Source organism: Phaethon aethereus, assembly GCF_964289735.1.
Source record: "Phaethon aethereus genome assembly, chromosome: 6".
Classification (NCBI taxonomy): domain Eukaryota; kingdom Metazoa; phylum Chordata; class Aves; order Phaethontiformes; family Phaethontidae; genus Phaethon; species Phaethon aethereus.
In genome coordinates, this window is record NC_138580.1 from 40541252 (window position 1) to 40554973 (window position 13722).

At 50.2% G+C, this 13722-nt stretch overlaps 1 protein-coding gene across 1 annotated transcript in view; it reads right to left on the bottom strand.

The window, feature by feature from the left end:
- Positions 1–13722, bottom strand: part of LOC309406419 (RNA-binding protein 44-like) — a gene marked incomplete at both ends in the record, with an annotated part of 43649 nt that overhangs the window by 13813 nt on the left and 16114 nt on the right. Inside the window, one exon of the mRNA XM_082001582.1 lies at positions 13365–13662. Within this exon, the coding sequence (XP_081857708.1) occupies positions 13365–13662 (298 nt within the window). The remainder of the gene's footprint in view (positions 1–13364; positions 13663–13722) is intronic.

A 13722-nucleotide genomic window follows, 5' to 3' on the forward strand; every position in this document is an offset into this window, starting at 1 on the left:
GTAGACTCACATGCCATATCCTTCTGGGCTTGCTGGGTTTCACCAGATGCAGCTAGGGCAGCCCCAAATCATCGTCCACATGGCTCCTGCAGATGAAGGCTCCTCGCCCAGTGCTTGGACTGTACCCCCTGTCTGCAGTCTCATCCAAGAAGGAAGCCCTTGATAGAGGCTCTTATATAGGATGGGAACTGGACACACCCTAATTTGTGAACCCTTTCAGTGGCACCCACTGGGTGCTGTTGGAGGGGCTGCCAGACCCACCCCAGCACGGCTGTAGCTCACTGATACTCAGCAAACAGGGGAGCTTGACTCCCCCAAGCCCACGACACCCCTTGATGGTGCTGGATGAAGGATGAAACTTTTTGACTGCAGAGCAGTCACCACACCATCATGGCTATGGCTGGATAGACAATTTTTTTTTGGTGGAAACCATTCAGGGCTTCATAGCAAAGAGCAGAAAATAGCCAGTTAGTTATCCATCTAAAAGCTTGGAGATCTCATTAAACGCCAAAAGATTGCAGATAATTGCAAAGTATCACAGCAGGACTGGCAATGAACAAGCCACATATAGCTAAACCCAAGCACCAGCAAAGCTCTGGGCTCAAAGAACAAACATCCCAGTATCTTCTCCCAGACTTCTTCCAAATGCTGTGACACCCCCCTCCCCCCCTGGAAATGATTAGCTCTCTCTACAAGCCTGAGATGAAAACAGTCTGTTTTCCTCTCCTTTTTGGTGTGGCTATTTGCTCTGTTTTATCGAGAACAAGCCTTGTGGTTTAAAGCCGGTTGCAAAATAATACCCAACAAAAGCTGGAAATCTTGGAGCTCATTTGCTGAGCATGCATCAAGCATTGTCCCCATCCAGCGGGATGGTAGGTACCAGCCCTGGAGGTTAAACAGGGGAAAGCCCAAACCGGGTACTGGCCAGCTGGGACTGATGCTGGGGAGGAGACGGCCGCTTGTGGCTAAATCCAAACCTGATTTTGTCCCCCTCTCTTGTGGCCAACATCCCCCAGCCATCTCAGACTCACAGCTATCCCTGCCAGGACACACCACTCACCCTGGTGACAAAACCACATGCAGTGACCACATCCCGTGTCCCCACTGGAGGTACCGCATGGCTCCAGGAGAGCGGGATTTAAGCAGGGGAGATTTTGCAGGGAAGCCTTGAAAGGCACTCTGTACACAGGGAGCTCACATTCATTAGCCTCAGGCTGCCTCCTTTTGCTTTTCAACCCTTCCCTTCATGTTGGGACCCACATTTACAAACAGACCGGCTGAGCCAGTCCTCACCAAGTGCATTTCTCAGCATCTTTGCTTTCACTCAGCAGAGCTGCCACGTCCACTGCTAATTAGTAACTCAACATAATTAAGCTCCAGTTTTCATCTTAAGCCTGGTGAGCATCTGGCACCCTTGCCAAAGGGGCTTGGGAACCCTTGGGAGCATCCCCAGGTCACATCGGAGTGAGTCCCCTCCCAGCACCCTGGTGCTCTGCCTGGATTGAAGCACAAAGCCCAGGGAAGGATCAGACCCAGCCCAAAACTTCTCAGCCAAAACACTTGAGGGAGGGCAGGGAGATGACATGGGGGCAGCAGGCAGAAGATGAGCGTGAAAAACATCCTGGTTTGCAGCCAAAAAACTGGTAATCTTGGCAGGAGCCCAGGGGGGTTGCTTTGTTGACTCAAAGCCAACAAACCAGCCCCGCTGGAGGTAGTAGATTGTTTCATGGGGGACTAAGCAAGTGCTTGTAGGACTAAAAATAAATCCACCGCTCCCAGCAGCACTCACACATAAAGGGCCGAGCTGGTCTCCAGCTCGTACCCACAAACTGCAGACGTGGGAACTGGCAGCTCTGCTGCAAACCTGCCCCGAGGACCACCTCGACCGCCTGCCTGCACCTATCCACACCTTCTCCTAAGCCTGGTTTTGTGCTCCCCAGACAGAGCCAGATTTGGCACAAGGGGCATTTCTAGCCTGCCACTTTATATGTAGCCTCTGACTCCACTCCCATGGTGGCATTAGGAAGTCAGATGTTTTCTCCAAAAAGCAGGCTGAGCCCCAACAAAGGTACACGTCTGTTGCTGGGGTCCAAACTCTGCAGCTCACCCAAGGAGCACCTTCTGCACCAGGCTCCGGAGACCCCCATGGGGTCCAGCTCCGGGTAGGGCTTAAAAACCAAACCAACACGTAACCTAGCAGGAAGCTCAGGTCCTGCACAAGAAACCTCATGCCAAGAAACATGAGAGAGAGGGTAAGTCAGTCACCCACGCCAGCTGGGGAGAAGGAGGAAGAAAAGCACAACTGAGCCCTCCAGCGTCTGGGGCTGGAACCCCCATAACCCCCAGAAGGGGCCAAATATACCAAATATAGCTGCTTTGGGCAGCTGCCAGCTCAGCGAAGGCTTCAGAGCTTGCAAATATTCCGTTGGTTCACCAGGAAAAAAATGAAGCCGGTGTTTAGCAAACGTGTGACCCCCTTTGGCTGGAGCTGGGGGACAGAAAAATGCAGATGATGGTGTTCAGGAATGACAGGGTGGCTGGCTCAACAGTATTTATTTCTCTATCAGAAAGGAGGGAGCCATCTGCTAACACCTCTGCTTGCTGACAGCCTGGGATGCGCCCCCGCAGTCAAACGAAGCCTCTGAGCCCTGGCAGGGCTATTTCTGTCCTGGTTTTGCACAGGGAATGTATTTTTAAAGCCTCTCCTCCCTGCCTGTCTGGGTCAGGCCAGGGGCACTGGCACCCACCCCGAGCTCCTGGGGCTGTCAGAGCTGTACAGTGGCTTGGGAACGGTGACATGGATGGAGGTGTCCAAACCCTGCAGGCAATCATGGGGACACAGAGACCCGTCCCCTTCTCAAGCAGCCTGCCCACCACCAGCACAGAATCATCCCATCCCATCCCCATCCCTTCCCATGAAAATTGAGCCCAACTTCTCCCCAGGCAGCTCCTCTGGTCCCCTCCTCCCTTCCAAACTTGGCAATATTTCATCTCCAGCACCCTTCCTTCTCGCTACCAGTCCACTGGAGGAGAACATCTGTGGAGGCTTTCAGTGCTTTTGGACTATCCTTGGGTCCCAACACCAGGCAGCTTCTGCCTCCCCTGCTTGCTTGTTCACTTGGCATGTTGTGACACCCTGCCTAAATCCACAGGATCTTCCTTCCCAACGTAGCCATTCAGGATGTAACTTAAGAGGGAATTCATGGGATTCAGGGGGGTTTCATGTGCTGAAAGGGAGTGGGGATTATTCAACACGCTGCTGAGTCACTGTGCGGCGAGGATTTCGGAGGCAGAGCAAATGCTGGGAGGTGTGGGGAATATTTGCCCGTCTCCCAGCACCCAGGAAGGCCGAACCCAGGAGGTCTTGGACATGCCGCCGCTGCTCGCTTTCGAGAAGAGACGGAGTATCCCCCCCTCCCTGCCTTCCCTCCGCCCCGGGGGGGCGCTGCAGATGGAGCAGCAGAAGGAAACTACCCGGTTCCTACTTAAACGGAGTGGTCTGTAAGCACAGCACGGACACGGTTACAAAGCACAGCCAGAGCTCCCCAGAGAGGTCTGCGGATGGAGGGCTCACCCCATATTCTACCTGTCTGACAGCTGCATCACCGTGAAGCCACAAAAGCTTTCAAAGGACTTGAGGACTTGGGAAACTTGGATGGGAGAGAATTCACTCAGGCTGGGGGTGGAAAAAGCCTTACAGCAGAGAAAAAATGTTAAATAAAGAGAGACGGGACTAGGAAAGCTCCATTTTAGGAAATCAGATAGTCCCCTGAAAAACACGCATGTGGTTGTGGCTTTGCTCGTGCCGCTTTGGGGAGCGAGCTACAGGCGCTGCAGTCCCGCGGCAGAGCATCGCTGCGGGACAAGCTCTGTGCCCTGCATCTCCCTCCATCTGGGCTTGCTCAAGAAAACAGCCTCCCCCAACCCTGAATAAATACTTGCTGGCCAATTCCATTAAATCCCAGCAAAATGAGACCACCGTGGTGGGAGGTGCCATGGCATAAAGGCACAAGCAGCGGCGAGGGTCAGCATAAAACCTTGCTGGCTTGGGAGAGCGCACATACCTGAATGCCGAATTGGTAGAGAAAGTCGGTCCCTGCTTGGCCAGGCTGGGGACGGTGCCCTGTTAGGGACCTGGCCACACAGAAAGCTCGGGCAGCAGACACCCTCCAAAGAGGCCAGAGCCTTCTACATCTTGGGGAATGAAGCGCAACACGTGGTGGGTGTGAAGAGAGTGCTGTGGTCCTGCCAGCACCATCCCACTGCTGCTTCCAGAGAAGCATCCCCAGAAGTCTCATTTTTTGGGGGGCCGTGGCCCGGATGAGCACGGGAACAGAGCCAGCGCAAGGGCTGTGCCTTGCAAAAGCCAGGCTGGAGGCAGCGCGATGATGCTCCAGAAACACTTTTGGGGATAAGCATCACCAGGCATGAAGACTTACGGTAAAAGGCAGTAACAGGAGAAGGTCAAACGGAAACAAACGGATCACGAATAAGCATCGCCTCCAGCTCAGCTGCACACCGGCAGCTGGACATGGCTCTCGGCACAAATGCCAGCCCAGCAACCGCCCAGCCAGCCCTGTACCGGCACGCTGCACTTCCCTGTCCCCTCATCATATCGGCAAATAGGGCATGCAACACGAAAGCGCTACTGTTGACTACATCCCTACCTATTTTTTCAGCAGCCCGATGGTCTTTCGATAAACGCAGCATCTACGACTTGCTCTGAAGCAATATCGGGCACCATGTTTCTACCACAGCACGTTGCACCCAAGCACTGCAACTGCTTTCCCCCGGCCGCAGTGAGAGGGGAGCGGAGCAGTGCCGGTCCCCACGCGCTGCAGCCAGCACCCGGATCCTGCCGGCCCGGCCCGGCTCTGTGGCCCCACAACGCTCCACTGCGCCCAGCAATCAGCTCCATAGCTAGGTCCCTAATTAAAGATGTTTTGTGAGCGGCAGGCTAACGAAGCCAGACAGTACACGGGTCAGGAGTCCTTTGCCCTCATCTCTCTTCCCAGCGTGACACCTCCTCGCCGCATCCTGGCTCTCGCTGCCTGCCAAAGGGACCACACAATAATGGAGATTTCCCTGCCCGTCCCCGCGGGGACCTGCGCCTGCCCTGGCTGCCGCAGTAGATGCTTTCCCACGGGACAAGGGACCCAGCCTGAAACACCTTTCGGAGATGCCCATGCTTCTCCGCAGGCATTGGGGTGTCCTGCTAAGCAGAGACGGGGTCCTCTGCACCCAGGGTGGCAGCTCTGCAAGGAGGAAAGCAATTTGGGAGACTGAAATGAGAACCGCTACGGCCTTCAGCCTGCCCACACGGGAGTTCATCTGCCTACCTCTGCCGATAACGCTGCTCATCGCCTGCCTGGCATCCGTGCGGCAGAGCTCCTGCCTTGCCGTTCCCGCTGCCCACGGGTGACCCGTGACACCCTGCCCCAACTCACAGCCCTGCCTGAGTGGGAACCCCGACCACCAATTAACAAAAATACCATCAAATCTGCTGGTGGAAAGTGTTCTGCCTCATCAGCTTAATGAGGCACTTGCTTTAAAAACAAACAAACAAAAAGAAAGAGCAAAAAGCCCCCAAACAGGCATTGCTTTCAGTCAGCTGGCTCCTACCTCAACTTCAACAAATAATACACTAGCAGTTATTTTTACGCAGTTTATTTTGTGCCCTCTTTTAATGCTTGTGATAACTATAAAATGATAGCAAAACCTACAACATCCTCATCCTAGCAAAAAATGAAATGACTACAAATTATCAAAGTATCAGCTAGATGGATAAATCACTACGTTCCTTCACAAGCACAATGGGATGCCAAAATTAAACCCTCGGATATATCTTCTGGGTTTCATGATGACGTTCAGCTGTATGCAAAACATCTCCTTAGTGCTGGCTGGAAAAAAGAAGCTATCTATTTATTTTGCTTTGTGTAATAAAATGAAGGGGAATAAGTGCCCCAGGAGCAGGGTCTCACTGGACAAAGTCTCCCTTTTCTACACTGAGTTAATAAATCAGATTAAAGGCATTTAGGTTCTGCATGGAAAGGGCAACTCCAGTTCTCCCAAATATGAAAGTGATTTGTTTTTTAAGGATTTGAGGGATTTAAGAAACATAGAAATGCTTTGGGATGGTGTCAGGCTTCCAAAGCACTAAATTACTTTTGTGAGTCTCTGTGCCTTACAGTATCAAGTGATTGCTTCAACAAGCCCAGAGAAAACAGTTTCCCCAGCCCCTCCAGATGGATCCCTGCCATGCTCAGGAGATGCTCAGCTAGCAGAGATACTGCTGCCTCTGTTATTCCTCTTCTAAGTGCAATATTCTATGGAACACGTCAGAAAACAGTTTTCCTGCACCTACAACACAACAGCCAAGCCCTCCCCAGATAGTTGGGTAATTTAACATTGGTCCAATACCAGTTTCCATGGCTTTTGTAAAGATGCAGAACATCTGATTAAAATTAAAATGCAAAATAAACACTGGTGCTTTGCAACACTTTGCCCAGCGCAAGAAAGTCCTGCTTAGCTGAGTCACAAGGGATACACTTTTTGCCATACAATATTACTGTTAAATAATATTAACTACTAAATACACTGAAATAGGCTGTTCAGAGAGTCAAGACCCAGTTTCTCTCCTCACCTCAGTTTCCCCACACATATCAGCGTGAGCTACAGTATGTCCTTGTTACCCGTTAGCAGCTGCCAAGCACATTTCCAGGAACAGGATTTATCTTACATGTCCCTAGACTCAATTCTGCATAGGGTAGAATGACAAATACTTTTCTTCCCCGCCACCCCTTTCCCCCCCCTTCATTTAGTAAGTAAAATAAAATCAAAACCAGCTGAGAAGGAAGGAAGGAGAATGGGAATCAAAACCCAGGCATGCTGAAAACCAGCTGCTGGCTGGCTGGAAATCAGGAGAGGGAAAAATCTGCCATGAACAGTTTGTTATAAAGAAAATTATATCCTTAATGAATAGCAGGGTCTTTTTAAAAATAACCCGCCTTGATTAAATTAATGGAGGAAAACCACAGGTTTTAGACATACACTAGAGATGCAGGATGGTACAGACTTCACTGTCTTCACCCATTCCTAGTTCGTATTGGGTCTGACCATTACCACCACCAAATACCCGCTCATCAACCTAGACGAGCTGAACCAGTGATCCCCATTTTAATTCTGCGCGCCCATCTTTTGCAAACAGCCCATACGGTTGGCAGCAGCTTCCAGGGGCTGAAGGGATGCCAGCCCCGGGAACCAGCTGCATCTCTCCTGACTACCAGGGGAGGATGGTGGTTTCCAGCATCATCATCCCAACACCTTACACTGACGTTAGACCCATGCTTTAGAGTTATTTTTAAAACATCAACAAAGCATGGGAGGCCAAAAGAGGCCAGATGTCGGCTCGGTCTCAAAGCCGGGCTGGTCTTGTTGCAGAAAACCACAGAGAAACGAGTGGCCAACCATGCTCAAGAACGTGCTAAAGGCAAACACGCTCTTCTGCCCCTCCGCCCCCAGACTATTTTTTCCTTCAGCTATTTCAGTTGATTGAGGTTATAATAAGAACAGGGGAGCTAACATCAAGGTTAAAAGTGCCCAGCGTTGGTGTGGAGACCACACGCTTCGATCCTGTTGGTTCAGGTTTCAACGGGTTTATGCGCGTTAAACGCAGATTATGCCGGTACATGGGACTATGAATCATTTTACTGGACCACCTTCGACATAAAAACCAGTCGGTTCCTAGGCAAATGTTATTCACTCAAATGGATTGCCTATAGAGAAGCACATAATAAATAAATAAATATAAAAATTAATTAGGCAGAAAACCCAAATAAATAGCTGCACGGTGCATTCATCAGGCACAGGCTGATGTGCATGTTGGTGCATTCACAGGCTGCAAAGAACAGCAGCTTGACTAAATACTTTTAATATACAGGTTCCAGACTAAAATCTGTCACTGAACCACGTGAGCAGCCCGGGAACAATTTATTTTCCTTCTTAACAGAGGATTCTCAATGCAGTTTTCTTTCCTTCCAGCTGAATAACTTGCAGAGATGGCACTTCTCTGCCACTCACTCAGACACAGAGCACTGCTGTTTTCCCAACAAATGTCACCTAAAGGATACGGGAAGCCCAGAGGGATCGCATCCCGCCCGTGGCTGAAATCCAGCGCCGCCAGAGGTTTTCACCCAGGCTGCTGCCCGTTTCCCGGCGCAGAGCCCTGCTGAGATGCTTTCCCAGAGTGGTTTTAAACCCTGAAAAGTTCAAGTTGTAGAAGTGCAGAAACGTGGGACTGGAACCATTAAGCAGGTTCATTACTGGATTTGCTGATTAAAAGCAGTGAGCTTGTAGGCAGCATCCACAGCAGCACCACGGCAGAGCAATGGCACCCTGGGCTCGGGATTCCCTTGTACTCACCTACGCACAGCAGAAATTTGCCCAGCAAACCCATTATTTTCTTATAGAAGAGAAAAAGGTATTTAGCTATGTGACCAAGCCAAAACATGCTGCATATCCCCTGTATGTGTAGTTTTTAATGCTCCCCTCCCCTGAACCCAATGCTGCACCATGGCGTTTCAGTCCTTTCTTGGTGGGAGGGTCTGTGCCGGCAAGGGCTGTGACCATGACCATCGCTTTGTGGCCAAAACCTCCACCAAACGTGCCAGCTAATACCGACAGAGCCAGACTCTGCAGCGGCGAGGGAGACAGAAGGAACTTGCTAGCGCAGAGCAGTAACTCCGGATTTCCACCCGCAGGTTTCAAAGACCTCCCTCAACTCTGTAATGACCCAGTATTGATTTCTAGCCCTTTGCAAACATGAAGGATGCCAACCCCATTTTCAGCGATTATGAGCTCTCTGACTTCATGGCATTTATATTTTCATTACCCACAACCTCCAGGGTCATTACAAATACGAGATTACAGTGTTGGTGCTTAACAGCTGTTTAACTCAACAGCATTTCAGAGTTAATAAATGCAATTCAATTTCTCAAAGTCAAGTGGCTTCCTGACCAGATAACCCAGCCTGCATCCAGCCTACCAAATCCATATGCTGTGGGTTTCTACAGGAATAGAGCTGGCACATACGGGAGTGGTATGTCAAGTTACACAGTGGAAGTAATTTCTTTTGCACTACTGACATGCTTTTCTTACAATGTATAGGAGGCCTCGAGTCCTCTCCACCTCAGGGATGCTCTGAAAGGGAGGAGGAACGTTTTACTTTATTGTCAAGGATTTATAACACAACATACTCTAAACGTTTAGGAGGATTTTCCCAGAGATGTGGTAGCCTTCAATTAGTCTTTAAAGCTAGGCTAAGTATTTTTCTAAAAGAGGCATTCGAGCTCAAATAACACACAGGCATTGCTGAGTGTGTTTTGGAGTGAAGGAAGACACAGATAATGCTAACACACTGCAAAATTCTGTGGTAGCAGTGCAGCCGTCTGTCTCGCAAAGGCTGACAGACAGAGATTTCCCTTTCTTGCTACTTTTAGTGTTAATCTTTTCTTATTACTATTATTTTTGAGTCCAGGAAATTCCAGTGATCAGCTGACTACAACCTGCAAAGCACTGATGGACAGTATTAAGGTCTAAGGTGTAATGGTTTAAGGATGGTTACAGGACAAAGGGGATATACAGGTACCCAGGTACATACAGAAAACCCAAAGCATCTCCTCTCACTGCCACCTCCTTTCCTGGAGGCATCTGCGACCAAAGTCCAAGGATGAAAGTTGCAATGGTTATATGTGGAGTTAAGGCAATTTAAACCACTACAAAGAACTCCAAAGGTTTTATTTTGCTACATTTTCTCCTGACTCCAGGGGCCCCAGCAGCTGAAGAGAGGATACAAAGGCACTTGCAATTTTGTATTTTCCAGGAGAGATCATAAATACTGCCAGTAACTGTTTTTTAAGAAAGCATAATTTTCTGTAGAATATGCAATCACAATGCTGTACAGCGTAGACAAAAGATGCAGGGAGTCAATATGATATTAATGTTTTACTGGCCTTATTTGCAATTCCCTCTTACTTCTTTCAATAACACATCTAAATGCAAAAGAAATCAAAGCAGCATGGTGCAGCACTGCGTGCCAGGAGAAACGGGCATAGGAAGCGACAGCAAACACCAGAGTGGGGAAGGTCCATCCCCGTGGGATCTCCAGCCACCCACTAGCATGTTTGTGAGAGGCACCACAGCGTCCCTGGGTATGCACGCGGGGGCACGGGCGGGATGCTGCTGGCACATCCCTGCACCACCTCCAGCAAGCACTGAGACTCTCTGCAAGCCTGCATGAGTTTTAAGAGAAATAATGGGAGTTTCCTGCTAACTCTCAGCTGCACGACCTTGACCTGGCTCCCGAGCCATAATCCTGCTTCATCCATCACCACCAGCAATAACAAGTCTCCTTGTGAAACCCAGCCCCCAGGTAACCCCCTAAACACTGAAGTAAGGCTGCCGAGTAAAGCATGGTGCTAATCATCACCACTCCCGGCAACGATGAGGGAGAGCACGGCTCATTCCCTCCTCTCTGCGCCGCCTCTGCAGGCAACCGCAGCCAAAAACCAGAAAAAGCCTAATTTTACCTCTAATGGAAGTGGTTACCTTGAGATACAGCTGGATCTCAGGCCTACTGAATGAGACAGGATTGTTTTTAGGCAGTTGATACCGTGACCATCACTGCATTTTAAGGACTCTGCAGCCAGTTGCAAAGTTACTTAAAGCATGAGTTTTAAGAGAAAGGCTTTTCTCGCATAGGAGGAAAGCTCAGCTGATCCCGCCAGGATCTGAATTCCGGCTTCAGTACAGCCGGGGGGTTATGGTGGCAGGGAGAAGGTCTGTGTCATCCTCTCGTGGCCTGGACGACATGCAAATTTGGGAGTCAACAGTTTTAGGCCGCTAGGGAAAGCTCTCCAGCTGGGCAGTATGGGTCTCACAGCTTTAGGCCGGGGGCTCGGTCCCCACCACCAAAAAGCCTGCAGAGGCCGTGGTCACAAGGCAGGGAGGATGCTCCCAACTGGCCATGCTCCAACATGAAGCAGAAATGACCACCTCAAAGGCACAACAAAGCACCACCAGCCTTAATTTTGCTCCCCCTGTTTTATTCTGGATGCCATCTGGGCATCTCAAACAATATCTATTTCTTTTGAAACAGAAAGACAGGATCCCCAGACCACTTCTGCATCCTGCTGTGTGCTGCAGCAGCAGATCACAGGTAAATGCAGCAGGAAGGAGCTGGGGCAGGACCAGGCTCAGTGAAAGCCCCTGAGCTCAGGCTGAGCTGCCTACAGAGGTAGACACATCTCCAGAAAAACAGTTCTGAGGAGGAGATCATCACAAACCACTGCCCAATGCTCCATTGTTCATAAAGCTCTCAACAATTTGCAAGGAAAGGTGCTTTAGTGACAAAAGGAAGCTGTCTGAGAGCACGTCCCAAAGCAGCAGCAGGGCTGGCGAGCCTGCAGTAAAAACGCCGACACACAGCCGTAAAACTTGTCCTCCCTACCTGCTGCCGAGGCTCTGCAACGGTGCGTGGCATGATTTACAGGAACAGAGACCATGCTCCCCACGTGAGCATTAAGACCTGGCACTGAGCAGAGGCACTCCGAGTTTGCCTGCTACCTCACTGCTTGTGTTAACAAGAACCTGGCATATCTATTAGCAGAGCTTTCCCCCCCCCCCTTTTACTTTTCCTTTTTATTTTAAAACACCTGCTTCCTCAGAAGCATCAGCAACCTCAAAATTCCACTGTGACCTCTGGACTTTCTCAGTTGTCACCTGCCATTTCAGTGCAGCCCTGTCTGTGTGCAGGGCTGTAAAGCAGAAAGAAACAAGCAAGGTTTTTTGTTGTGTGGATTTTTTTTTTTTAAAAAATAGTGCAAAAAAAAAAATTTTTTTTGCAGAAGGACGATATAACGAAAGACAAATGCATCCAGCATTCAACACCACGATTAGCTGTCATCTATCATGGTTAAGTGCCTCGCACAGAGGCAGAGGTCTTGCTGCGACCGAGCCTACTGGAGAGGGAAAAGGGCAGCCTGGAGTATCACCAGATCCCGCTCACCTCACTCTAGAAAGTTACAGTGCCCAACCAAGAGAAAGAAGGGGCAGGGAAAGGGGAAAGGGACTGGGAAAACAGAGCAGAGAGAGAAATCCTAACTAAGTAAGAATTAATGCTCGCTAGCAGCAAAATCATGCACAGGTTTCTCCACGGGACTGCTCCCTCCTCAGCCAGGGACCTGGAGCCTTTCCCCGCAACCGAGCACCGAGAATGTGCTTCATGTAACAGTGCAGCCTTCTCTTCCTTGTGAATAACTGCCAGCTAAAGCGTAGTAAATAGTTAATTACGTGGGACAGATAAGACCATTACATGCAGCACAGCTCAATGCATTATTCACCAGGGTTCGGAGGAGAAAACCAGCAGGGGAGAAGGAAAGGGAAGAAGGAGAAATCTATGCTTTCTCGAAGAGCACTTTGATTTCATGGAAGATCAGCATTAGGACGAGGGTACGCAGTTTCCCTGTTAAGTAAGCTTAAATAAACACGCTTTTTGGTATACAGAGTTCCCATACGTGATCCTTTCCGCTGCAGATACACAGGTTACAAGCACTGCACAAGTCTCTACCTGTTGCCTCTGAAATGCTAGGGACATCAAAGAAACCATGGCATGGTGCGCCTGGTGAAAATTATCAGGCAATGGAAGAACTTCCAACCCAATTTTAAGTCTGCTAAACCCAGAACAGCTGACCTCAGCTTAGAAATGCTTGCTTCAATTAGCACTTCGGGCTGCGTCCTCCCCCTGTGGCTCAGAAAGAGGAAAAAAAAGAGACTCCTAAAGCAGCCTCTTGGCAATTAATTTCTAATTTTGAAACAAATGGCAGAGGACATCTTCCAGCGTGAACATGCTTCAGTAAATCTCACCTAGCAAATAGGAAATCCCACACAAAACAGGCTGCGTCCGATAAGCAATGTCATCTGATGTATTTAGAGGCCAAGTTAGATGTTTTATTATGTCCTAGCAGTCTGGAAGGATTTCTCCTTTTAATTTCCACCTGCTTTCTGTGTTGCCAGCAAAGCCCAGCTGGAGACTTTGCAGATTTTGGCAATACACGGGTCAGTGGGCGCTGGTCAAGTCAAGGAGGAGGAGGAGGGGGAGGAAGAGGAGGGTGCTGCACACCCGTGCTCAGCTGCAGGGCTCCCCGCAGACCCTCTGCTGCTGCCCCGCATGAACGAATGCTGCAAAACGCTATAAAACACTGCAGAACGGTACAAAACGCTGCCCAGCACGTTTCCCAGGTCCTGCCCAGGTCACCGGCAAGTTTTGTTCCCGGGTGGGGAGGGGGGGCCCGGGGACGCGCACTTACCCAGCACGAAGCAGAGGAACCGCCGCGGGAGCAGGGCCATCTCCGCGCCGCTCCGCGCAGCCAGCCCGCCCGCCGCGGCCGCGGCCACGAGTGGGGCGGGATCCCGGCGCACACCGCCCCGCCCGCCACACTCCCCCGTGTTTCGCTCCTCGCGCGGATGGTTGGGCCACAGCCTTCTTCGGGAGAAGCCCCGAGGGCAAGCAGGTATCACCGCTGCCCAGGGACAGAAATCCCCTTTTTTTTGTCCTTCATGCATTTTCCTTAGCCCCCCTTCTGTCTCCACCGAAGGCATTTCTCTCTAGCCTAAGGTTAAAAACCATACCTTCCCTTTCTTTTGACAGTCTTACATAAAGGACGT